This window comes from Scyliorhinus canicula, chromosome 28, assembly GCF_902713615.1.
Source record: "Scyliorhinus canicula chromosome 28, sScyCan1.1, whole genome shotgun sequence".
Lineage (NCBI taxonomy): Eukaryota > Metazoa > Chordata > Chondrichthyes > Carcharhiniformes > Scyliorhinidae > Scyliorhinus > Scyliorhinus canicula.
The window spans coordinates 11201966-11227041 of record NC_052173.1 but is presented as its reverse complement, the minus strand read 5'-3'; the positions used below and the strand labels follow the sequence as shown (position 1 = coordinate 11227041).

At 46.0% G+C, this 25076-nt stretch overlaps 1 protein-coding gene across 7 annotated transcripts in view; it reads left to right on the top strand.

Moving 5' to 3' along the window:
* The window catches only part of lima1a (LIM domain and actin binding 1a), a 146887-nt gene extending 130262 nt beyond the window's left edge, over positions 1–16625 (top strand). For 6 of the 7 annotated variants that reach the window (XM_038786542.1, XM_038786543.1, XM_038786539.1 and 3 more), the window contains 4 exons: positions 2687–2756; positions 3110–3213; positions 12246–12379; positions 13249–16625. In XM_038786542.1, the coding sequence (XP_038642470.1) occupies positions 2687–2756; positions 3110–3213; positions 12246–12379; positions 13249–14299 (1359 nt within the window). In that variant the 3' untranslated portion in view covers positions 14300–16625. The remainder of the gene's footprint in view (positions 1–2686; positions 2757–3109; positions 3214–12245; positions 12380–13248) is intronic. The other variant, XM_038786540.1, reaches the window with a different exon arrangement.
* Positions 16626–25076: the final 8451 nt, after the last annotated feature.

Here is a 25076-nt window from a genome sequence, read left to right as displayed (position 1 = left end):
TTGGGAAAAAAAATTGGGTACTAAAAGAAAAAAAGGAAATGGGCCTTAATTGGTGATAATTGGTTTCTCGCCATGCTGCGGTGAGAATCCGACTTTGCCTACGAGAGCGGGCCAGTTGCATCGCAAACTGTTTGGCGCCTGGCGTGGTTCTCGTTTTTGGCCTCGTTACGCTTGAGGGAGAGCGCAACATGCTTGTTAGGTAATTTGGACATTCTGAATTTCCCCTCTGTGTACCCAAGTAGGTGCCGACTAGGGGATTTTCACAGTAACTTCATTACAGTGTTAATGTAAGCCTACGTGTGACTATGAATATTATTATTATTACCAAAGCCGGAGAATTGCACCCATCGTCTATCTCTTGCTGTTATAGCAACTGCCCTCTGCTGGTCAGCCCAGGTTCTGCAGCATCAACTTCAAATGGTATTTATCACAATCAAAACTGTATTTTTGAGTTGGGATATTCACTGTGGTTGCATGTGTCTTGTCTTGGCAGCACTTAAACAGCAGTTAAACAGATTATCCGGTCATTATCACATTGCTGTGCACAAACTGGCTACTGCGTTTTTGAAGCACTTCATTCAGCACAAGGTGCCTTGGGGTGTCCTAAGGCCAAGAAAGGAGCTACATTAATTCCTTTCTTGATAACTTTGCAAGCTTCTTGTGAGGAGTAAAAGCTATAGATAATACTTTGTCCATCTGAGACCCAGACCCAAATACGTGGAATCAATCACCCCTCCATGTTTTGAAAACTACCTGCTCTAGTGGCAAATATGTGGTCTGCAACAGGGCTATGAGGGATGAACAATACATGCTGGCCTTATCAATGCACGGTAGCACAGTGGTTAGCACTGTTGCTTCACAACTCCAGGGTCCCAGGTTCGATTCTCGCTTGGGTCACTGCCTGTGCGGAGTCTGCATCATCTCCCTGTGTCTGCGTTGGTTTCTTCCGGGTGCTCCGGTTTCCTCCCACAAGTCCCGAAAGACGTGCTTGTTAGGTAATTTGGACATTCTTGATTCATCCCTCTGTATCCGAACAGGCGAATGTGGCGACTGGGGGCTTTTCACAGTAACTTCATAGCAGTGTTAATGTAAGCCTACTTGTGACACCAATAAAGGTTAATATAATTATGTGAATTGTTAAAAACTTTTTAAACTGGTGTGAAGAAATGAGACTGCAAGGCAACTTTCCCTGACTTTTATTGACCTATTATTTTCATTGCAATACGTTCACTGGTTAGCTGGTTAACATTATGGAGTAATGTAGAAAACATTGAGCATCTGTAACAGATGCACTCTAGTGTAAAATGTCTGTTAAGCGGTTACTACTCAATGCATCTTGGGTGTGCACATTTGCACCAAATCCAACACAACTGTGGAGTCCCAGTGCATTGTTCTTTCCAAAGTGCCATCGGTTTTGCAAGAGGAGCTCCCCCCACAATGAATGGTTTGATTGGATAATAGTTAAGGCCTCTTCCCTGGCATGCTAATAGTATGCAGCTGAGAGATTATCTGTGCAGCCAGATCATTATTGACTGGAAACAGATAATCTTTGTGCTTTTGTAAAATAGCAACAAACGAGTCATTACATGATTCAGCCCCTGTTGTATGCGGTTGTATTTCAAATAATCCAGTTTAACCGAACCACCTCTCACAACCCCAGGAGCTTTAAATGTGTAATTTAGTTTAGTTGCATCCATTGGTTTAATGTAAAGACAGCATCTTTTTGGGTGACCTTTTGTTGCAAAATTGAGATTTCTAAGTTTGACTCTATATTTAGATGAGAATCATTCCGTCCTGGCAGCTTCAGATTTCTTATTAATATCCCCAGACCTTTCCAGCTTCATTCACTTTTTAAAGCACTTTCCAACTCTCTCGCTTTGAAAAATAACTACAGTTACACAATATATTTTTTCCTTTTTTTTTAAAATTTAGAGTACCCAATTATTTTTTTCCAATTAAGGGGCAATTTAACGTGGCCAATCCACCTAGCCTGCACATCTTTGGGTTGTGGGGGTGAAACCCACGCAAACACTGAGAATGTGCAAACTCCACATGGACAGTGGCCCAGAGCCGGGATCGAACCTGGGACCTCGGCGCCATGAGGCAGCAGGGCTAACCCAATGCGCAACCGTGCTAGTTCCACAATATTTAAATATGTTTCCAGCTTTATGCCAGTCTTTTTGAATGTAGCTCTCACTTTCGGCTTTTTACCCTGAATATTTACGTCTGATGGTGATCATTGGGGATTAAACTGAATGAAAAGGGTTTGGGGGAGGAAGGATGGATTACTGATTCATTGATCTGGTAAGGCTATTGTTCAGATTGGAAAGTTCAAATTTATGAATTTAAAAATGTGAGTGTGGCTCTTTCTCTCTCTCTCTCTCTCCCTCCACCCCACTGAGTCATCATCATCATCAGCTGGGACCAGATATTAATGACTAGTGCCAGACCTGTCTCTCTTGTGGGGACCATGAATTGGATTCAATTTGAATTGGTTTTTGGAGCAGGCAAGGAGCTGGATTAGGGGTTCACCCCTGTCCACACTCTGAGCTCTGGCTTTGTAACTCAGATAAAGTAATCCACTCGTGCAAACAAAAACCTTTCATGCTGTTTCATTATCAGTGATTTCATGACTGTTGATAAATGTAGCTTGATGAGTATAATTGTTCTTGTATTATTTTCCCAGGGGTCTGTGAGTGAGACCACCCCAAACTCTTGGATAAGTTCTGCTTCTGAAAAACAAGTAGATGGTCAAGGTGAGCCCATTTATTCGAAATGTACACCAAATGCATTTTCTATCTGCGTCTCCAATGCCATGAGGACAAACACCAGAGTTGCCCTAATGCCAGTGGATGAGAGGGGTCACGTGACTTCCTGCAGCGGCATCTCCAAAGCAGCATTATTGAAAATGAATATTGTGTGTGGAGATGTGCAGGTGTGAATCCACTTCCAGCCAGTGGTGATTTCAGTGACATGTTTGAACTTAAAACAGAAAATCAAACCAGCATTGATTTCTTCTCAGCAGTAACAACTAAAAATACTGATTTGAAATAAGAGCTTGTAGATTATTTGGCTTTAATTCATGCTTTTAATCTTTTAAAATGAACAGTTAATGTGGAAAATGAAGGAGGGACACCGAAGCTTTCAGCTCAGGGTATAAAGCACCCAAGATCAACCATGGAAATTCAAAGTAATCCAGCCAAATCTTTTAAGGTAAATATCTCTCTTCCATCTGCTCAGTCATTGACTTGTTTGGAATTCGTGTATGTGAAGCTCAACTTTAGAAATCTGGGGATTTTGATCATTTTGTCCAGTTATTCTCTCTTTAAAGTGCCGTCCTGGACTGTGCTATAACTCTTGGACTCCAACAGTACTCCCGTAGCTCACTCATGTGGCCAATAGGGGTGGCAACCAAGGAGAGCGTGTGGGGGTACACTGAAAACTGTCCCAAGGCTGGTTTTCTTTTTTTTTTAATAAACAATTTTATTGAGGTAGCTTTTGGCTTTATAAACAGTTACAGACATCATCAGAAAGGAAGCAAAAAAGGCAAAAATGTGCAAACATCCACGTACTTTCAATACTTCCATCATACCGTATTGCACAAGCCCGCTCCCCTCCCACCCGTACTACCCGCCATATTTTCCCTCCTACTCTACTCTACCCCCCCCCCCCCCCCCCCCTCCCCCCACCCCCCTGCTGACGCTCACTCTCCCGCAAAGAAGTCAATAAATGGTTGCCACCTCCGGGTGAACCCCTGCACAGATCCCCTCAAGGCGAACTTAATTTTTTCCATCCCCAGGAAACTTGACATGTCCGCAAGCCACCACTCAGTCTTCGGGGGCTTTGAGTCCCTCCACGCCAATAATATTCGTCGCCGGGCTATCAGGGAAGCAAAGGCCAGCACATCGGCCGCTTTCTCCCCCTGGACGCCCGGGTCTTCCGAAACCCCAAAAATTGCCACCCCTGGACTCATCACCACCCTTGTTTTTAGCACCTGAGCCATGACCCCCGCAAATCCCTCCCAGTACCCCCTCAGCTCAGGGCATGCCCAAAACATGTGCACATGGTTCGCTGGTCCTCCCGCGCACCTAGCGCATTTGTCCTCTATCCCGAAAAATTTGCTCATCCGAGCCACCGTCATATGGGCCCGGTGAACGACCTTAAATTGGATCAGCCCGAGCCTTGCACATGTCGCGGTCGAGTTTACCCTACTCAGGGCCTCTGCCCACAGCCCATCCTCCATTTCCCCGCCTAGCTCCTCCTCCCATTTAAGTTTCAGTTCCTCTGTCTGGGACCCTTCCTCCCTCATGAGCACCTTATAAATACCTGAGACTCTACCCTCCCCTTCGTCCCTCCCAGAGACTATTCTGTCTAGGATCCCCATTGGCGGGAGGCGCGGGAAAGATGGGACCTGTCTACGAACAAAGTCCCGCAGCTGTAGGTATCTAAAATCATTTCCCCCTACCAACCCAAATTTCTCCTCCAAGCTCCTCAAACTCGCGAAGCTCCCTTCCAGGAACATATCACCCACCCTTCCCGCCCCTGCTCGCCGCCATACTCGGAACCCCCCATCCATACTGCCGGGGGCAAACCGATGGTTGTCGCAGATTGGCGCCCAGACAGACGCCCCCATCTCCCCCACATGCCTCCTCCACTGGCCCCATATCCGCAGGGTCGCCACCACTACCGGGCTGGTGGTGTACTTGGCCGGCGGCAGCGGTAGAGGAGCCGTGACCAGGGCTTCCAAACTGGAGCCCCTGCACGAAGCCGCCTCCACTCGCTCCCAAATAGACCCCGTACCCACCATCCACTTCCTTATCATAGCGATGTTGGCTGCCCAGTAATAATTGACCAGACTCGGCAACGCCAGCCCTCCCTCGCTGCGGTTCCTCTCCAACATCGCCTTCTTCACCCGCGGAGACTTTCCCGCCCAGACAAAGCTCATGATCAGCCCGTTAACTCTTTTGAAGAAGGACTGTGGGATAAAGATCGGGAGGCACTGAAAAATAAACAAAAATCGAGGGAGGATTGTCATCTTTACAGTCTGCACCCTCCCTGCCAGCGACAGCGGGAGTGCATCCCATCTCCGAAACTCTCCCTTCATTTGCTCCACCACCCTGGCCAAATTTAACTTGTGCAGCCTGCCCCAGTCTCGCGCCACCTGGATTCCCAAATACCGGAAATTTTCCTCAACTAACCTAAACGGTAGCCCTCTCAATCTGTTCTCCTGGCCCCTTGCCTGTACCACAAACATTTCACTCTTGACCGTATTTAATTTGTATCCTGAGAACTGGCCGAACTCCCTCAGCATTCCCAGTATAGTTCCCATCCCGGCCACTGGGTCCGACACGTACAGGAGCAGGTCGTCTGCATAAAGAGAAACCCTATGTTCAACCCCGCCCCTCACCATCCCCTTCCAACCCTCTGCGGCTCTCAGCGCAATCGCCAGCGGCTCTATGGCCAGCGCAAACAGCAGCGGGGAGAGCGGGCAGCCCTGCCTGGTCCCTCGGTACAACCTAAAGTACTCCGACACTTCTCTGTTGGTCCTGACGCTGGCCCTCGGGGCCTGATATAATAATTTGATCCAATCCACCAATCCCTCCCCGAACCCAAACCGTCCGAGCACCTCCCATAGATATTCCCACTCCACCCGGTCAAAGGCCTTCTCGGCGTCCATAGCCACCACTACCTCCACCTCTCTACCCGCCGGGGGCATCATTATCACATTGAGCAATCTCCTCAGATTGGCCGCCAGCTGCCTACCTTTCACGAACCTCCCCAATCACCTCCGGTACACAGTCCTCCATTCTACCCGCCAGTACCTTTGCCAGGAGCTTGGCATCTACATTAATCAGGGAGATTGGCCTGTAGGACCCGCACACCTCCGGGTCTTTACCCCGCTTTAATATCAGAGATATGGTGGCTTGTGACATCGTCGGCGGCAGGGTCCCTCTGTCCCTTGCCTCATTGAAAACCCTCGCCAAGACCGGGCCCACCAGCTCAGAGAACTTCCTATAAAACTCTACTGGGTATCCATCCGGCCCCGGGGACTTCCCCGACTGCATGGCCTTTAGGCCCCCCAATACCTCCTCTACTCTAATCGGGGCCCCCAGCTCTTCCACTCGCCCCCCCCCAACTGTTGGGAATGTTAACCCATCCAGAAACCTTTTCATCCCCTCCGGTTCTTCTGGCGGCTCCGAAGTATACAGCTTACGATAGAAGTCCCGGAATACCCTATTCAATTCTGCCGGATCCTCCACTTTGTGCCCCCCCTCGTCCCTCACTCTACCTATTTCCCTGGCCGCCTCCCTCCTCCTAAGTTGCTGCGCTAACAGTCTGCTAGCCTTTTCCCCATACTCGTACACCACTCCCCTCGCCTTCCTAAGCTGTTCCACGGCCCTGCTCGTGGATAGTGCCCCCAGTTCCGCCTGTAGCCTCTGCCTTTCCCTGAGTAAAACCTCCCCCGGGGACTCCGCGTGCTCTTCATCTATCCGGCCCATTTCCCTGACCAATCTATCCATCTCTGCCCGGTCTGCCTTGGCTCTATGGGCCCCAATTGAAATCAGCTCCCCCCGCACTACTGCCTTTAGCGCCTCCCACACGGTCGCCGCTGAGACCTCCCCAGTGTCATTCACCTGCAGGTAATTTTTTATACATTTCCGAAGCCTCTCGCAGATCCCCTCCTCCGACAGCAGTCCCACATCTAGCCTCCATTGCGGGCGTTGATACCTCGCTCCCCCGAACTGCAGGTCCACCCAATGCGGGGCATGGTCTGAAATGGTAATTGCTGAGTATTCCGTGTTCTTTACCTCCCCCCTACAGTCCCTGCTTAGCACAAAGAAATCTATCCTGGAATATACTTTGTGGACGTGCGAGTAGAACGAGTAGCCCCTTCCTGTTGGCTGTCCCTCCCTCCAGGGGTCCACTGCCCCCATTTGCTCCATAAACCCTTTCAGCTCCCTTGCCATTGCTGAGAGCCTACCCGTTCTGGGACACGACCGATCCAAAGTCGGGTCAAGGACCATGTTAAAGTCCCCTCCCATTATTAGCCTGCGAGAATCCAAGTCCGGGATCTTCCCCAGCACTCTTTTAATGAAGTCCACGTCATCCCAGTTCGGGGCATATATATTCACCAGCACCACTCTTCTCCCCTCCAGCCTGCCCCGTACCATCAGGTATCTGCCCCCCCTGTCTGCGGATATGCCCTCTGCCTCAAATTGCACACGCTTGTTGATCATGATTGCCACCCCTCTGGACTTCGAGTCCAAGTCCGAGTGGAAGACCTGGCTAATCCAGCCCTTCCTTAGCCTGGTCTGGTCTGACACTTTCAGATGTGTCTCCTGCAACATAATTACGTCCGCCCTCAGGGCCCGCAAGTGCGCGAACACCCGCGCCCTCTTAACCGGCCCATTCAGTCCCTTGACGTTCCAGGTGATCAGCCTGGTCGGGGGGCACATCCCACCCCCCCCACCCCGCCGGTCAGCCATAGCCTTTCTCGGGCCGGCCCCTGACCCGTGCGTCGCGCCCTTCCTGGCCCGCCCTATAGCTGCCTCCACCCTCGACCTCCTTTCCAGTGCCTATTTCAAGTCCCTCTCCCGTCAGCAGAACAACCCCCCCCCCCTCCCCTAACCCCATCCCCCGATACCCCCACCCCTGCCATCTACTGGCTATAGCTTTCCCCCCCATCTGACTTCCTTGACTAGCCAATCTGCTAGCCCGGTGACTCAACACTCCGGCGCCTTCCTGTCCCATTCCCCTTGTTTCCCCGCCCTCCTCCCCACCCACTGGGGCAAGCCGGCTCCAGTGTCTTCCGCGAGCTGCACAAAAAGCCCAAACAGGAAAAAAAAAAAGGGGAAAAAACATAGAAAAAAGAGAAAAAGCACATAAATGTCCATGAACAAAGGAAAGAGTCTCAAATGTTCCGTTTGGCCCCATTGGCCCAGCAAACCGTTGAGCAGCAGTCCAGGCACATTCGGCGTTCCTCCCCACAGAAATCCTCGGGCCCTAACTCGTGTCCTTAGGGCCTCCTTTCGGGACCATCCCCAGGTCCCTCACAAAATCCATCGCTTCTTCGGGCTCGGAAAAGTAGTGGTGTTGACCCTGGTGCGTGACCCATAGCCGAGCTGGGAACAGCAGACCAAACTTCACGTGCTTCTTGAACAGCACCTCCTTGACATTCTTAAAGGCTGCTCGCCGCCGAGCCACCTCCTGGCTTAGGTCCTGATAGATGCGGAGCACACTGTTATTCCACGTGCTGCTCCTGGCGCTCTTTGCCCACTGCAGCACCCGCTCCTTGTCCACGAACCTGTGGAACCTAATCACCATCGGGCGGGGGGGTCCGCCCAGCCGCCCCTGCCTTGCCTGCACCCTGTGTGCCCCCTCCAGCTCCAGCGGTCGCGGAAAGGCTTCAGCCCCCATCAGCTGCTTCAGCAGGTCTGCTACAAACGCTGCAGCATCAGCTCCCTCCGCCCCCTCCGGGAGGCCGACCATCCTCAGATTGTTCCTGCGGACTCTATTCTCCAGCTCCTCTACTCTGTCCAGCAGTCTTCTCTGCCGCTCTTTCAGGCCGTCCACTTCTAGCGCTGCAACCGTTTGCGCATCCGCCTGCTCCTCCACCGCTTCTCCCAGCTCCTTAACTTTAACATCCTGGGCGTCCATCCTCTGGTTCAGCTGATCCACCGCTTTCTGGATTGGGTCCAAGCTGTCCCGCTTCAGCGCTTCAAAACTGGACTTCATTACCTGGAGCATGTTATCCAGCGCCAGCTGGATTGCTGAGTCCGGGTTCCGTGTGTCCGCCATCTTAGGTCCCAGGTAATTTTCTTCCGGTCCTTGTCTCTGTCCCTTTTTCTCCTTCTTCTTCTGCTTTCTGGAATCCCGCTGTTCCATATGCCGCAGCCCGCTCCTCAGCACCTCCGCTGCCGCTTTCCTTCGCCCAGCTCCTTCAATTTGACCTCTTGGGCATCTGAAGTGGGTCCAAGCTGTCCCTCCTCAGCAACTCCAAACTTTTTCTTTTTCCCTTTGTCCTGGAGGAAGGAAGGTCCGTGGGTCCGCTATCTTAACCTGCAGGTCAGCTTCCTCCTTCTCTCTCTCTCTCCTTCTTCCTCACCTGCTGGCCTCCACACTTACATCCTCTGCAGCCCGCTCTCCTCCTCTGTTCCAGGCAGCCTTTCTACCGCCTCCGTAGTCCCGCTATCGCGGGGAAACAGCTGTTCCAGCCGGCCGGAGTGAGAGCCCACCGAATGTGCGGCTCACTCGGACATCGCCGCCACCGGAAGTCCCAAGGCTGGTTTTCTGACATAAAACATAGAACATACAGTGCAGAACGAGGCCATTCGGTCCATCGAGTCTGCACCGACCCACTGAGCCCTCACTTCCGCCCTATCCCCCTAACCCAATAACCCCTCCTAACCTTTTTGGACACTCAGGGCAATTTATCATGGCCAGTCCACCTAACCTGCACGTCTTTGGACTGTGGGAGGAAACCGGAGCACCCGGAGGAAACCCACGCAGACACTGGGAGAACGTGCAGACTCCGCACAGACAGTGACCCAAGCCGGGAATCAAACCTGGGACCCTGGTGCTGTGAAACCACAGTGCTAACCACTATGCTACCGTGCTGCCCCCACTATGCTACGATGCTGCCATGCCCTCTTTCAAAGATGTGTTGCTAGATATGATCAAGAATGTGAACCATACCTCTGATTACTATTTTCCTTTTCCCTTTGCTCCTGTCTTCAAAGTTTAGGGTGGTGAAACCACTTGTAATACTCTGGATAAGCTAGTTTTAACCGATCTGGTGTTGAATCTGGGAACGTCCTACTCTGTGTCATTGCTTTTATGGCCCCTGTTTGAGTTTGCATTACACCACTAAATCTCTTATCTCGGTACTACAACAGACGGCATTTTAAGTCTCCCAAGCTTATCATCAGGATAAGGGAGCTGCATTAAACAATGGCCCGACTACTGGATGCTGCTCCTTCACAATCTAAACAGACAGCTCCAGCATGAAAGCAGCTAGTATCTATTCGCACAGCAGGTGGCTGGCAGTGTAGATCCTTTCTCAGCCAGCGGCTGCTATGGTTACAAGATCTGATGAGCTCATTCTTGCATCTGTGGCTCCAGTTGATCTGCAAGGAAGTGGAATTAGCTGTGTCCTCGTGAAGGTCCAAACAGATATTGAGTATCCTTTAGAGGATTGAGTAACTTCATATACACCAAAGTAGGCTACTTTCTTAAAGGGGAAATTCCATACCAGACTACAACCCAAATGTAGAGAACTCTGCCAATGTTTTGTATTTTAAAATATTCAGTATATTTTCGGCTCTTTTTAGAAGCCCAGAACTTCAAATGTACAGAATCATTTTTTGGAGAAGTTAAACTTTGGCTTTCTTTTTATTAAAATTTAAAGTGCCCAATTTTTTTCCCAATTAAGGGGCAATTTAGTGTGGCCAATCCACCTACCCTGCATATCTTTGGGTTGTGGGGGTGAAACCCACGCAGATATGGGGAGAATGTGCAAACTCCACACGGACAGTGACCCAGGGCTGGGATGCGAACCCGGGTCCTCAGCGCCGTAGTCCCAGTGCTAACCACTGCGCCACATGCCGCCCTGTAAGACAGCAGTGCTAACCACTGCGCCACTGGGCTGCCCTTAAAATTTGGCTTTTGGGGCAGCATGGTGGCGCAGTGGTTAGCATTGCTGCCTCATGGCACCGAGGTCCCAGGTTCGATCCCGGCTCGGTGAGTCCCTGTCCGTGTGGAGTTGGCACATTCTCCCCGTGTCTGCGTGCGTTTCATCTCCACAAACCAAAGATGTGCAGGATAGGTGTATTGGCCACGCTAAATTGTCCCTTAATTGGAAAAAATGAATTGGGTACTCTAAATTTATTGAAAAAAAATTTGGCTTTCAATAATCAGAGAAAGAAACGTTTGAAGAATGTCTAATCCCTGTAACAAAAGACTGCTTCAATGTGATTAAACATGGTAGTATAACCTTTATGACATTGTGTTGTTGTTTAGTACATTGCTGTTTAATCCTATTTCTTTGCCTATTTTTCAGCTTCTACTTCCTGTTCCTGAAGTATCCCTTTTCTCTCTGCATTCCTCTGTCTCCGATATGAGGTTCTATTTGCTCTTTTATAAAAAAAAGACTCCTTTATGCTTGCTTCCATGAACAAAAATACCTGCGCTAAACTGACCACGATTCACTCTTTGAAATATACAATTCCTCTGAGCAGAATTAACTAAAGTCCTTTGATTTTTGATTGAGCTTTGAGTCTGTGTTACTCTTGGGAAGGGAGAGGAAGATTACTATCAACTGTGCAAGGTTTGCATTTGTATCAAGAAGTTAAAGTCCCAAGGGGTGACACACTGCTCAATGGCATGTGGGTGACCCAGTGCAAAGTGATGGCCAATGCTGCTCTTTTTAAGGGTTGGAGGTCTGGCAAGGGCTACATTTTAATTTTTTCAGTTCCCTACTTTCCTACTGTTTTTGTCTATTTTCCCCCACCTTACCCCCGCCCCCTTCTATTTTCCACCTCCCCCCTCCAAATGTCTAATTGAGGTCATCATTTTAATGCACGATTGATATTTTTCAAACTGACCATTTTAAATCATTAACATTATACATTGGCCAGTGGCTTGGCAACTGACGCCCAAGCTGAAGACAACCCACAATGACACCGTGGTAACTTCATGTGCTACAGAACCCGCCTCTCGAGGATTGGCCTCTTCAACCATCAGTGAAGACGCCCCATCTGAAATGGATTTGTTTGCATGTCCATCATCTTTACTTGGATGGAAGGATGCCAAATTGGAGCTCTACTTTCGACCTTGAAAGGGCATCACTTCTTATCCTGGATACTCACTGGTCACCAGAGGGCTTTTTTTTAAAAAGTTGCCTTGTTTCTCCTCTTCCCAATCTCCATGCTGTTAACTGAGTTTGAACAATAGTTGCTGATATTGGGGAAAATATTTGGAGAAGGCATTGGAAACTTGCTAAGCTGAATTCACAAACAGCTGAAGTGACCCAATTTGCAGGAATACTTGCCTCCAGTCGCGGACTTTCTTTCTCAGGCCAGTTTTCTCACCATGATTGTTTTTGAATAAAAGTGTGTTTAAATGTATGCATTGGTGTTGGTTAATCCTAATTCTGAAATGTTTTGTCACATTTGAGAATGTCTTGCTATCCATGCAGCTTTCAGAAAGTGACCAATGAGCCCACTCCTTTTTTTTTTGACTCTTAGAAATTTCAGCTTCCAGCCAGAGAGTTGTGTGTCACCTGCCAAAAGGCTGTCTATCCAATGGAGCGTCTTGTTGCAAACCAACAGATATTTCACAATGTGTGCTTCCGCTGTAGCCACTGCAATGCTAAGCTGAGGTAAGGTTCTGATTCCAGGAGACTTTGGGTTTACCTTGTACTTGGCTCCAAATTGTTTCAGCTTTCTGACCTTTTTATCTCAATTTTGGGTATGGATTGACTGAACTTTGTATTTAAAGAGGTTTCCTGAGAGTTCTCATTCCCTTCAAACTGTCCCCTGTCCAATGTAGCTTATTTAGTATACTCAGCATGTAAATAACTCTTCCACGCAAGGGTTCGAATAATCTCTGCTGGAAAGTGTGGCTTTGCATCCACTGATGGCATGATTTGTCTCTGCTGTGATGCGCCTCCTGCTCCAACACACAGTTCCCTGATGGTCATTGTCCAGACTCTGTCCAGGGGTGGCACAGTGGTTAGCACTGTACAGCTGCAGGGACATTGGTTCAATTCCGGCCTCCAGTGACGGTCTGTGTGGAGTCTGCACGTTCTCCCTGTGTCTGCGTGGGTTTCCTCTGGGTGCTCTGGTTTCCTCCCACAGTCCAAAGGTGTGCAGGTTGGGTGGATTGGCCATGATAAATTGTCCTTTAGTGTCCAAAAGGTTAGGGGGGTTACAGGGATAGGGTTGAGGTATGGGCTTAAGTCGGGTGCTCTATCCAAGGGCCAGTGTCGACTCGATGGGCTGAATGGCCTCCTTCTGCACTGTAGATTCTATGACTGCTGGATTTCATTTAGTAGATGTCTGTCATTGCTATTGCCATGGCATTCAATATACAAACTGGTCAGTATAACCTCATGGGATATGAAAAACAAATCCACTTACAGGATGGTACACTGTATGATTTGTGTGCATTGTAAATGACCAGTTGAAGCTTACTGGTGCAAGCTTTAGATTTCAAAAGTCTTAATATCTGTCATTTCTTTTTGCACAGCATTGGAAATTTTGCCTCACTACATGGGAATGTGTACTGCAAGCCACATTTTAGCCAGCTCTTCAAATCCAAAGGTAATTACGATGAGGGATTTGGCCACAAGCCACACAAGGAGCTTTGGATGGCCAAAAATGAGAGTGACGCTGCAGAGAACAAGAGTGAAGTTGCCATGGATAAACCCGAGGCCAAAACTGAGAACTCTGGAGTAGATGAACTTTCCATACTCAAGGTAGGTGTTTTGGCTGCCAGCATGGAGGCCTTGGGTACCAGTTCTTCGCCAGAAAAGGTGGAGAAATCTGTAGAAACAAGAAAATTAAAAATAGCTTGGCCTCCACCTACTGAAGCTGGTAGTAAAGGAGTCAGTTCTGCTGAAGAAAACCTTAGAGTTAACAAACCAAAATGGCCTCCAGAGGATTTCCAGCAGATGACCAAGAGAAACTCCGAATTCATTGGTACCTCGAGACTGAGACGAAGTGCATCTCTGAAAGAACGCTGTAGACCATTTACCATTGCTGCCCCTCTGACACCTATAACCGTAAAAGAGCCGGGGGAAAATCCACCGCCTAAAAATACAGCACAGAACGTGATCGGCAAAGAAAAGGAAGCCAAAAGCGAAACCGATGAATTGAAGAATACAAACCAGCCAAGTCTAAAAAATGAGGACGAACAATTAATGACTACTGAGCTCAAGGGAAAAGAAGAAGATTCAGTGACTGAAGAGGTTGTAGACGTCAAATGCAACAATGGACAGCTGCTTCATGATGAGGATGGAGAAGAGCTTTACCTCAACAAAGAGGAGTCCAGAGAACCCGACTTCCTTGAATACGAGGAGCAGGAATCCAAACAAAAGCCTGTTAAGTTGCAAACTTCCGGGGAAACGCTTACCTCAAATGAGCAAATTCCAGAGAATGAGAGAAAACTGGAAGATGTTGGTTTTTGGGATGGGGATGAAAATGAGGAAGTGGAGGAAAATGAGGAAGTGGAGGAAACTGAGGAACTGTCAGTTGAAGAACAAATCAAGAGAAATAGATGTTATGAAGATGAGGATTAAATACTGTGGGTGATTTACATATTTTAATTGGTGACTGGCCTTGTGGTTCATAGATGTTAGTATCAGCTCCGAACTTTCTGTTGTAAAGTGGTTTATTCTAAGTGCCTTTATTAATGTGGACTTTATTTTGAAAAGAAAAAAATATATATTTGGAGTAAGAAGAGAGATGATTGCTATTTGTAGATTTTTAAAAATGCTTTAGTAACTGTGTACATGAGTGTCTAAAATAGCACTTGTGTGCACTTGAAATCCTACTCCCTCTCTTCACTGGCCATAACCACACAACCTCCCAAAAGCTAAACTTTGTCAAGATCAAAGTACTGCCAAGCAACTGAAAGAATGGGTCTGGAATGCAAAGTGCTTATGTGAGGGCATGGGTTTTTATCTGCTGCCATTCTTGAGCATAAGCCACCATCTGGGCAGGGAAGATTGGATTTCAAACGACTGTGGCTGGGATTTTGTCCCTCATTTGGCAGGATTCAGCATGGGAGGCGTGTAAAATCTGACGGACCAGCCAAAGATCCGTTGACTTCGAGCAGGAACGGGACTGGAAAATCCCAACCTTTTTGTAAAGAAACGTCTAACGGTTCTAACTAAACTCCATTCCACATTTGTGTTCACTTCACTCTTAATGCCCCCTCCACATAGTCTGTCAATGTTTCTCATCAAGAAATAATGGAAGCATTTAAGAACCAGAGTGTATTCCAATACACCTTGATTACCAACAGTGGTGGAACAGTAATGGACGTCTTTAAGTTGAAGGTAGCTGGGCATCACCTACCTTGTTGCCATGCACTTGCCTACATATAAACCTTACAATGAAGTTTTGTTGGAGGCTGTGCTGTATTTGGTTCTGTGAATTCTGAAAATTGAGCCCATTTGTTAATGGATTGAGTACATTCAGCAGGCATGACAGGGTGGTTCCTCTATTATAATAGCTGAGCAACCATAATGATCCCGACTTCAAACACTTCCCTTTAATAACACTTTCCAATTTTGTAGCTCCAAAGATGATTCTAAAAATCAAAGGGAAGATTGGATGGGCCCACTCTTTAGCAGCTCTGTAATCTTGTCGTTTTAAAAATGCCATGTTTGATTTTGGAATTGTGTAACTGATTCCAGAAAGATGAAAATGGAAGCATTAGAATAACACCACTTTAATAGCAACATTGTGGGCTGTAAACCTGACTTTAGTCTTCAAACATTGTAAATTCCTCAACCTTGCTTTGTTCCCCGCCCTTCAATCCTGTTTTAGAATTTCTTGTGTAATGCTGTATGCTTTTATACGTAAAATTGCTTTAACATATTGACAGCATATATGTGGGGGTCAAAATGCTGTTGAAGATATGAAGTGATTTGATTTTACTGTAGCTATTTTAGATGGAATGTGAAGAATTGGGTAATAAATTTGTGCTATGGTTTATGGAGCAATGCAATTTTAATCTTCTGACATTCCAATACTCAAAACACTGCACAATATTGTAATGTGTTTTCTCTGTAGTATTGGATACACCACTACAGCCTTCTGGCACCTGTTTTGGTTTAAGGTGATTTAAGTGGCGTTGGTAAAGTCAGTCTTTTTATTACACTACACTTGATGTTTAAATGATGGTTCTCACTTTTACTGCAGGTAAATAGTTACTGTGGATCTGTAATGGCTCGAACATTAAACCCCCCCATGACCCCCGTTCATTTGGAATTGAGAATGCACTAAACTTTCATGTGTCTTTCCCCTCCCCACTTCATGGCGCTGGGGAATCTGAATACTTTTTTTTGCTCGAGTGCCCCGTGTTCATCAGATGCCAAATGGATCTCCATCTATTCCAACAAACGTCTGTTGACTCCAATCTCTAAATAACACATTTTACTTTGTTTTTCTGCATTTTGACACCAGCCAGCCTCAACAGGCTGTCTGTCAGTTTAGTGTTAAATTGGGAACTGTTTTGTATTGTGACACCAGGTCTACATCAGGAACTGAAACTACTCAAAACGCCTCCCCTGTAAACCTGCTGCAACCAGAAAATGAGGTAAGATTTTCATCCCATTAATCCAGGCTGGAATCCAACCCAAATCCCAGAAATGCATGGATAGAGCTTTGGCCTGCTGCACCCCAGTTCTCTATCCATTGATTCTTGTTCAAAGACACTAAGAGCAGTTTAGAAACATTCAAAGTAATCAAATGTAGAGAAGTTAATTATGTAGTAAAAAGAATTACTTGATCAATGCTGTTGACTTTCTTTTCGAGCTCTATTTTACAATTGTGTATTGTCTGTGTCGTGATTTCTGTTTAGCATGTAATGAATAATAAACTTCAGTATAAAGATGATTGCACAATGTCTTTTTATTTCCATTTTGCATCCAGTGTCACTGAACTGGGAGGGTTTAACCTTAAATAGTAAGTTTGAGCAGAGTGCATTGCATACCTTTCAACATTATCCTGACAATTTACTTTGACCCCACGATTAACAGAGCACAAATCTCACCATCATACTTATCCCACAGGTGTCCAGTAAGATGCTCATAGTAAGAAGATGCTCATCACTTCTTTGATTTGTGTACATGTTTGAAGATCCAGTGTTTGAGCGCTCTTAAAATAACCATTAAGCTGCTTTTGCCGATCTTGCACCAATTCAGATTTTCTGGGGTCTATACAAACGTTTTTAAGGGAGAAATGCTGTATTGATAGCAGGTTTGGTTTTGTGCCATGCAGGTCTGTGCCCACCATTCACCACAGGGGACATGGAAGGCAGGTGCCAAACAAAGAAATTTCCAGGCTGAGAGGAAAGAGCAAGAGGGTGCAATGAATTGAATCACTCTTTCAAAGATATGGCACTGAGACATTAGGCCAAATGACCTCTTCCTATGCTGCATGATTTTTGACACATTTCACAGTCGTTGGGCGCGACGCAGCGGTAGATGTTGGGAGAGGCCTCCCCTGGGCTTTACGCCTCATGACATCTGGGAGGCATCGCAATCGGGATCCTATCGACAGTGTGCGGGACCCAGTCTCTCACACTTCGAATCTATTCGGCTCCCGGCATCTACAGGCCTCCCCAGGGAGATCCCAGCTGGGCACTGTTCAGTACTGGTCCACACGAACGTGGACCAGGCGGAATGGCACCTTTTGGGGGGGGGGGGGGGGGGGGAAGAGAGAGTCGAGTCACAACGACATTAAAATGGTGGTCCGATCTCTGAGGAGCCGGTCTGGCCAACGAGTTCAGCTCCCTGGTGTTGGAAAATAATATTACGTTTTGGCTAGCCTGGGGAAAACTCCCCAGGGCCAGAAAACGTGACTGCGAGTGGTTAGATGGTAGTGGGGAACTCACTGACAGAGCTGGGGAGAAACCTCCAGCCAAACCCGCCTGCAGTGGCACTTGGAAACTTTTCTGTTGGATCGTGCCCATTGACTTTTGTTTGGATATGGTTGCTGGTGATCCTGTGGGACCTTGCTCAGATGGCCATCTGTTGTAAATGGATGGACATAACATCCAGGTGCTCTTTTCTCCCCCTCCCTCAACCCCTCTTCAAAAAAAATTCCTGCAGACCATTTGACCAGATGACCAACTTGATGTGCAATAAATCACAACATATGAATAAATAGTCCTAGACTAGGACTAGTTTAGTGTCGAGGATTTTAGGATTTATGCAGTTGAAGTGATTCAGATGCCTGTCGTCCAATAATGAGTAACAGATCATTATTTGTTCACTGTTGATTATTTTGTATCGGTCAGCTCAGAAAAATGAGCACAACTGATGTAATGTTTGACTTGGCTTGCTTTATGTTGTACGCGATGTACAAATATCTTTTGGTTTCTCCCCTGTGCTCTCATTGTGGTGCCCTCTTTTACACTTGCACCAAATCTTAGTAGAGGAGGGAATCCTTTATTTAAAAGAATAAACCTGTGTGTGCACTAATGCAGTTGGCTGCATATTTTGGATGTGTATTATTCAGTTGGGGCGGCACGGTGGTGCAGTGGTTAGCACTGCTGCCTCACGGCGCTGAGGACCCGCGTTCCATCCCAGCCCCGGGTCACTGTCCGTGTGGTGTTTGCACATTCTCCCCGTGTCTGCGTGGGTCTCACCCCCACAATGAAAATGAATTGGGTATTCTAATTTTTTTTTAATTGTCCAATTAAGGGGCAATTTAGCGTGGCCAATCCACCTAATCTGCACATCTTTGGGTTGTGGGGAAGAAACCTATGCAAACGTGGGAAGAATGTACAAACTCCACACGTACAGTGACCCAGAGCCAGGATCGAACCTCGGCACTGAGGTAGCAGTGCTAACCACTGCGCCACTGTGCCGTTCTTTTAATTGGACAACAATAATTAGGTACTCTAAATTTATTTAATTTTAAAAAAAAATTTAGTGTACCCAATTATTTTTTTCCAAATAAGGAGCAATTTAGCGTGTTCAATCCACCTACCCTGCACATCTTTGGGTTGTGGGGGTGAAACCCACGCAAACACGGGGAAAATGTGCAAACTCCACACGGACAGTGACCCAGAGCTGGGATTGAAACTGGGACCTCGGCGCCGTGAGGCTGCAGTGCTAACCACTGTGCCGCCATGCTGCCCCAAAATTTATTTTTTTATATTTTTAATTGGAATGTTAAAGCAGTCTGAAAACCAGGTATTTTTATCACTTTTATCACCCCTTGGCTTCCCATTAGTGAGGCCCTATGTTTCATGCAACAAAAAACAATCCATCCGCTGCTCTCTGTTCCTGGAATTTCTATGCATCCTGCACTACCCACATTTCCATCCCAAGTTGTGGCAGTGCTGGAAATTGCAGAGCAGGACAGTATTTGAATTGGTGTTGATACCTTCGTACAGCACACTGCATATGCTCCAAACTGGAGAGCTCCAACTGTGGTCTGTTTGCAGCTCCCCTCTACACATTCTGACCTGAGTGGTGCTCTCCTCAATGGAAGAATGAAAATGTCATGTTTTACATAGAAGTGCACAGCATTACCATCTAATGAATCTCAAACCATTTCTGGCCCTGTGATTAATATTGCATTGCTTAGTGTAGAAAGTTTACACTGCAGTAAATAACACGGATACATGTGTTTGATCAGCGAACTATTATGTACCAAGCCATACCACAGTTGATAATTGGGTGGTAGTGGTGGGTGGGGAGCTGTAAAATGTGTTAAACTGGTTTTGAAAGTGCCTTACCCCACTCTTGTGTCTTTAAATGTAATAATTGTTCACACACTCTGTCTGCCACACATTCTATAAATGTCTCCCATAGTGCGATATAACATTGTAAACTAAGCTGCCCTAAAGCAGGCCACCTGTGACCATGTCCTGTGGTCTACTTCAGATCCCAGCTTCCTGCTTCTATTCTGTCTCATTTTTAATCTCTTGGATAAATAACCACGCTGTGAATTGGCCCAGAGGGGTTTTGCCAGTTCTTGTAAAATAAACTTCTTTCCCTCCCTTTGGAATGGAATGTATGGTGAATTTGTTAGCCATGTCATCAGTGTTTTTCAAAGGTGTGTGGGAAAAATATTTTTCTCTTTTCTTATTCCTTTCCTGTTGGAGTTTATCATTCCTAAAATTTGCAAGATGTCAAGCTTGGTTCGTCCTAGATCTATAACCAGTCCAAATTAGTTACATGAGCCAAACCAAACTGAATTCCTGGGTGCAGTAATTTTACTTGTCAGTGATCACAGATGAAATCAGCAAAGAGGTACATCAATGACATTACTTTATTTAACATTTATAGCATGTCTAATCATCACAAGCTTAAGCATCGAGAATTACATTAACTGCTTCGCCCTAAATGTCCAGTGTATCATAGTATTAGCTGGGCTTTGCTTAATGACTGTATTGGAGAGCTATATTCAAAGCCCAAGAGTGCAGTATTGCTTTGCAGGGTTATGTTTCATATTAAATGTGTCACTGATCTTTCAGCACTTGGCAATTCATCTGAAATAAAAACATAAATTGTATGTCCCCTTCCTTAGGTGTTCCTTTGAAAACACCTTCCAAACCCATGACCTCTCCAACTTGGGACAAGGACAGCAGATGCATGGGAACACCACCACTTGCAAATTCCCCTCCAAGCCACAAACCATCCTGACTTGGAAATATATGGCTGTTCCTTCACTGTTGCTGGGTCAAAATCCTGGCATTTTCTCCCTAACAGCACTGTACCTACACCACATGGACTGCAGAAGTTCAAGAAGGCAGCTCACCATCACCTTCTCAAGGGGCAATTAGGGATGGGCAATAAATGCTGGCCCTGCCAGCGATACCCACATCCTGTAAGCAAGTAAGCGTTTTTAAATCTGGCTCTTGTAGGTGGGGTATTCTGCTTTTCAGGAATGCTTTTGGTGAGTTACAAAATCTCTAGTAGTTGCTTTTGCTCAGCTGTGTTATCCTAGGTTAGCTAACCTTGCACCTTGCACGTCATCTTTTTTCTATACGGTTTGCTGTCTCTGGGTTCAGAGACTTAAAGCTATTAACAAAGTTTTGATAGACTTTACAAATTTCACTTGAGGTTCATTAAATTCTTAACCATTCTTGATGTTCCAATTTGTGCCCAAATCTTTTTTTGGAGAGCTACTTTGTTATTTCGAACTTTTTAACATTCTCTTTTTAGAATTCCTCCAAACACATTTGAACTTTCTGAATCTTCCAAACGTTCTTTCTCCCTCTCTCTCCACTCTAAATTTAGAGATGGGGAAAAGCATGAAATGTTCGTATCAAATAGAGATTAACTCTTGTCACCTTGATCCTGAGGTGTCCTGTCAAACTGATTTGTCAGTTGTCATGCAGTTTGATGGAGGTCGGGTGCTGCTTTTGATTCTTGGTGATCGGGGGACATGGAGTCTTTGATCCCAGTACTTCCATGGTTCTTCCACTAATTGGTCCTTCATTTGTTACAATGCTTTTTTTGTTCATCCTCAGCAGCTTCATCCACAACCTTTGTCGTCTCATTTAGACACAGCTGGAGCAGAAATCATCTCCATTGACCTTCTGGTAACATCTGGATTTGTTTTTCCTAGAACTTCGGGACGAACCGTTTGTTTTTGCTGAATGAGCACAACATCTCCTGGTATCCAAATTACAACCTGCAAGCCCTTGGCAATCAACATAGCTTAGGGACATTTATTCTATTTGCGCTTGTATTTCTTGTTGATTTCATGGGCCTGGAGGTTTGACTAGGGTTGGTCACACTGTTAAGCTTTTGGAGGCTAAATCCTTTGGGAGAATCTTAGCATGGAATTTTGTCGGTGGCACTATTTTGTATTGATCAATAGAAAATACCAAGCAGAAAGCATGAATGAACTTTAGCGCCTTTTGCGTCCTCTATGTCCCAAAGTGCTTTGCAACCAATGGATTACTTTTTGAAGTGGGTGTCACTCTAATGTCGGCAAATTCAGCAGCCAATTTGTATCACAGCAAGGCTCCACAAACAGCAAATAATGAGTAGCCCGATAAAGCATCATTTGCGTTGATTAGAGGAAGGATGGCCAGGGCTCTGGGGCAACTCCCTGCTCTTCCTCAAAGAGAGATTTGCATCCACCCAAGCAGGTAGATGAATGCTTGGTTTAGCATAGTATCCACAAAGATGGCATTTCCAGCAATGCCCACAGTACTGCTCTGAAATGTTGGCCCAACATGTGTGCTTGTGTTGGTAGTAGCTTAAATCCATGACCTTTGGGCGTACAATTGATGGAGCCAAGCCGATTCTTGCAACCGATTTTAAAGGTGAGATTTTGAATATTTAACTCTAGTTGTGAGAATAGCTTAAACATGACGTTGGTACATAACTACATTAAACAGAGTCCCAGGTCTCCATTGAGAACTAGTCCATGTTGTGCGCTACGGAGAGAATACTTGACCACAAATGCTTGTTTTCATGAAGTGAAGATGCAATTAATTAGTGCAGAGACTCTGAACAATTGGATTGCTGTGACTTTACTTGTCGTGTTACTTGGATAACATGGAATGAAGGACAGGGAGCGAACAAAAGATCGTAAACCACATCGTAACTCCGACCAGTTGACCAAAGCTCTTTCTATGGCACAAAGTGCTGGTTGTTGTACAGTTGCCTTTTGAAGCATAAAGCTGAGATGTTGTTTGGTGTGTTTTTAAGATGCATCCACGTCAACTGTCATTTTTCTTTTACACAAAATGACAAATATTTATACATCCTTCCCCTCCTGGGCCGAATTAAGTTTTCTGCTCACCTGGTATAATTTAGGGTTGTCATCCCTTATTGGGCTTCTCAACATTTGCTGTTGGGACTGCAATGAGATTGCTGTTTGTAGATGGGGCCCAGTGCTGTCCGATGAGACTAAAGTTGAGGGTTGAAGTGTAAACCTTTCTACATGAACTCTTAATAGTATGAAAATGTAACTCATTTTTACTCTGGATTTTGTGATATTTTACTATCGCTGTCTCAACATGAACATGTAGATACCAATCCTATCCAAAGCTGTTTTCTCTCTGTCCCATCCCACACAATGATTTGAGTGACTGATTGAAATTCCTTTTCATCTGTTTTCAGGCCTGATATGTGCACAAGTGCCAGCTGGGAGGCCTAGTTGGACCTTGGCTCTCATTACTGAGATTTGCTCCACAAGTAGCTCACCATTTAAGAAAATGAATATCTGACAGCATTCTGGAGCTAAGTACCAAGCTATTGTATAGCCAGAGCAGCTCTCCTGGGCAGTGGAAGTGGGGGCAACTGGGCTATTTTACAGTCTGAGCAGCTCTCTTGGGCAATGTTAGTGCGGGCGATTGTACAGTCACAGCAGCTGGGCAGTGGCAGTGGGGGCGATTGGGCTATTGTTCAGTCACAGCAGCTGGGCAGTGGCAGTGGGGGCGATTGGGCTATTGTTCAGCCGGAGCAGCTCCCTTGGCTCCTCGCCCAACAAGTTTTTGGAAAAAATGCACTCTTCAAGCATTCCACCACTCAAAAATGGTGACCAGAGCCGGCCTGGTGTAGTCTCCACTCAGCCCTGTTCTATTTCAGCAGGTAGAACTAAAACAAGTGTTGGGCGCCTCCTCCACGTATGTAAAGGGTCCAGTGTCTGATTTTAAGTAGCTGCCAAACAATTGGTTTTGTTTTAGAGGTGCACACATGTCATGTGTGGAGATGATTTGTAAGTTGTGGCCAATGGATCTTTACTATATTGTCATCAGCTACTCACTTTGGAACTATTGCAATTGACCAACTTTGTGTAATGTTTTGACATGTAGCACCGCCTCAGTAAACATTGTTTCCATGATTGCATGTTTATGAAGGCCTTTATTGGGCACTCTCCCAACAGAGATTGAAGGATAGCAATCAAAGGCCAGAACCCCATCTTAAGTCAGTTTGAAACCAGCCTGGGTTGAGCAGTGACTGTCTGGTCATTTTCTGGAGAACACGGTAAAAGCTCCATTCAAACCAGCATTTATCTTTAAACACATTTCGGGCTGCAGGAAGTGGGTTCGATGTGTCTGCACTAACTCGGAACAAGACACATGGGCTAAATGTTCCCTCTTCTGTGCTGTGAATGTCTGGTTCTAGTGCAAATATCTTTGTGCAGATTGTCCCACGGTGCTTCTGAGGAACGCAGTCAATCAAAACCGCAATAATGAAACGAAGGCAGAGATGAGGGGGTAAGTAAATTCTTGGTCAGAGGAGGGTCTTAATTGGAAGAGAAGGATGTGGTGGCCCTATACTACTTCCAAGGCCAAGGGTACTGAGGCCTACTTTAGCATCCCACCCAGATCTGGGATTGATGCTAGGGCTGAAGTGTGCAAGTTTTAATTATGGATACAAGTTTGTTTCATCTAAAAGGCTGTTTTCCACAAGGTAGCTGGAACTTTCACTGCTATATGGGTATTGTGGTGGTGTTTTACACGTCTGCAATCCTCACCTTTTGAAGTACTTAAGCGCTGGAGGAGCGCTCCAACTTGGAACTGGTCCTGAACAGATCTGCTTGTATCTAAATTTAACCATCCCCCTCTCTGCCATGGTCTGTGGTTTAGGTTTGGAGAACAGATCGATCCAGGACCGTGTCAGCTTCATACTGTAACAACAGTAATACATGTGGAGATAAGTGTTTGCAAAATGTAAGGCCAGATACATAATCAACAAAACACAACTGCACATGTCACTGCCATAGTAAGAGCTTTTACATTAGTGCAACAAGCTTTTTGCTGGCACATTTTTACAATGTCTAAGAACAAAAATCATTTGCAAAATGGTAGAATTCTTTTGCAATTCCCCACATTCATGTCAAGGACATTTAAATAAAATATTAGTCACAATTTTTGCAGTCTTCCATGAGGATACAGTATACCCAGTACCCATGGGATGTAAACAACAGCAGCATTAATACATTGAAACCCGTATACTAATAAATCCGTACAATGGTTCATACACATCTAGTACCAAGTCCTCCTTCATGGAAAGCAGCAATACAAGGCACTTTCCTCAATCGTGCACTTAATGGTTACTGAACACAACTTGGTTTCCCTTCTATGCTTTGGAGATCCCAAAATCATGCATCTAGGGTTGCCATATTTTGCCAAAATAATACCGGGTATATGTGGGATTGTGGCTTAAGTTTGAGGTGTGCTAAACTGCTGAAGAATTATCCATCACAAATGTTAATGATCTCTAATTGTTTCCACATCATGACGCAGCAATATATGCAGGAATTTTTATTCCTTTTGCACCCAGGTTTCTTGATTTGGTTTATTTTAATATCAGTTTGCCCAATAGGTTAATTCTGGTGTTAAAACAATGTTGATCAACAAATCTG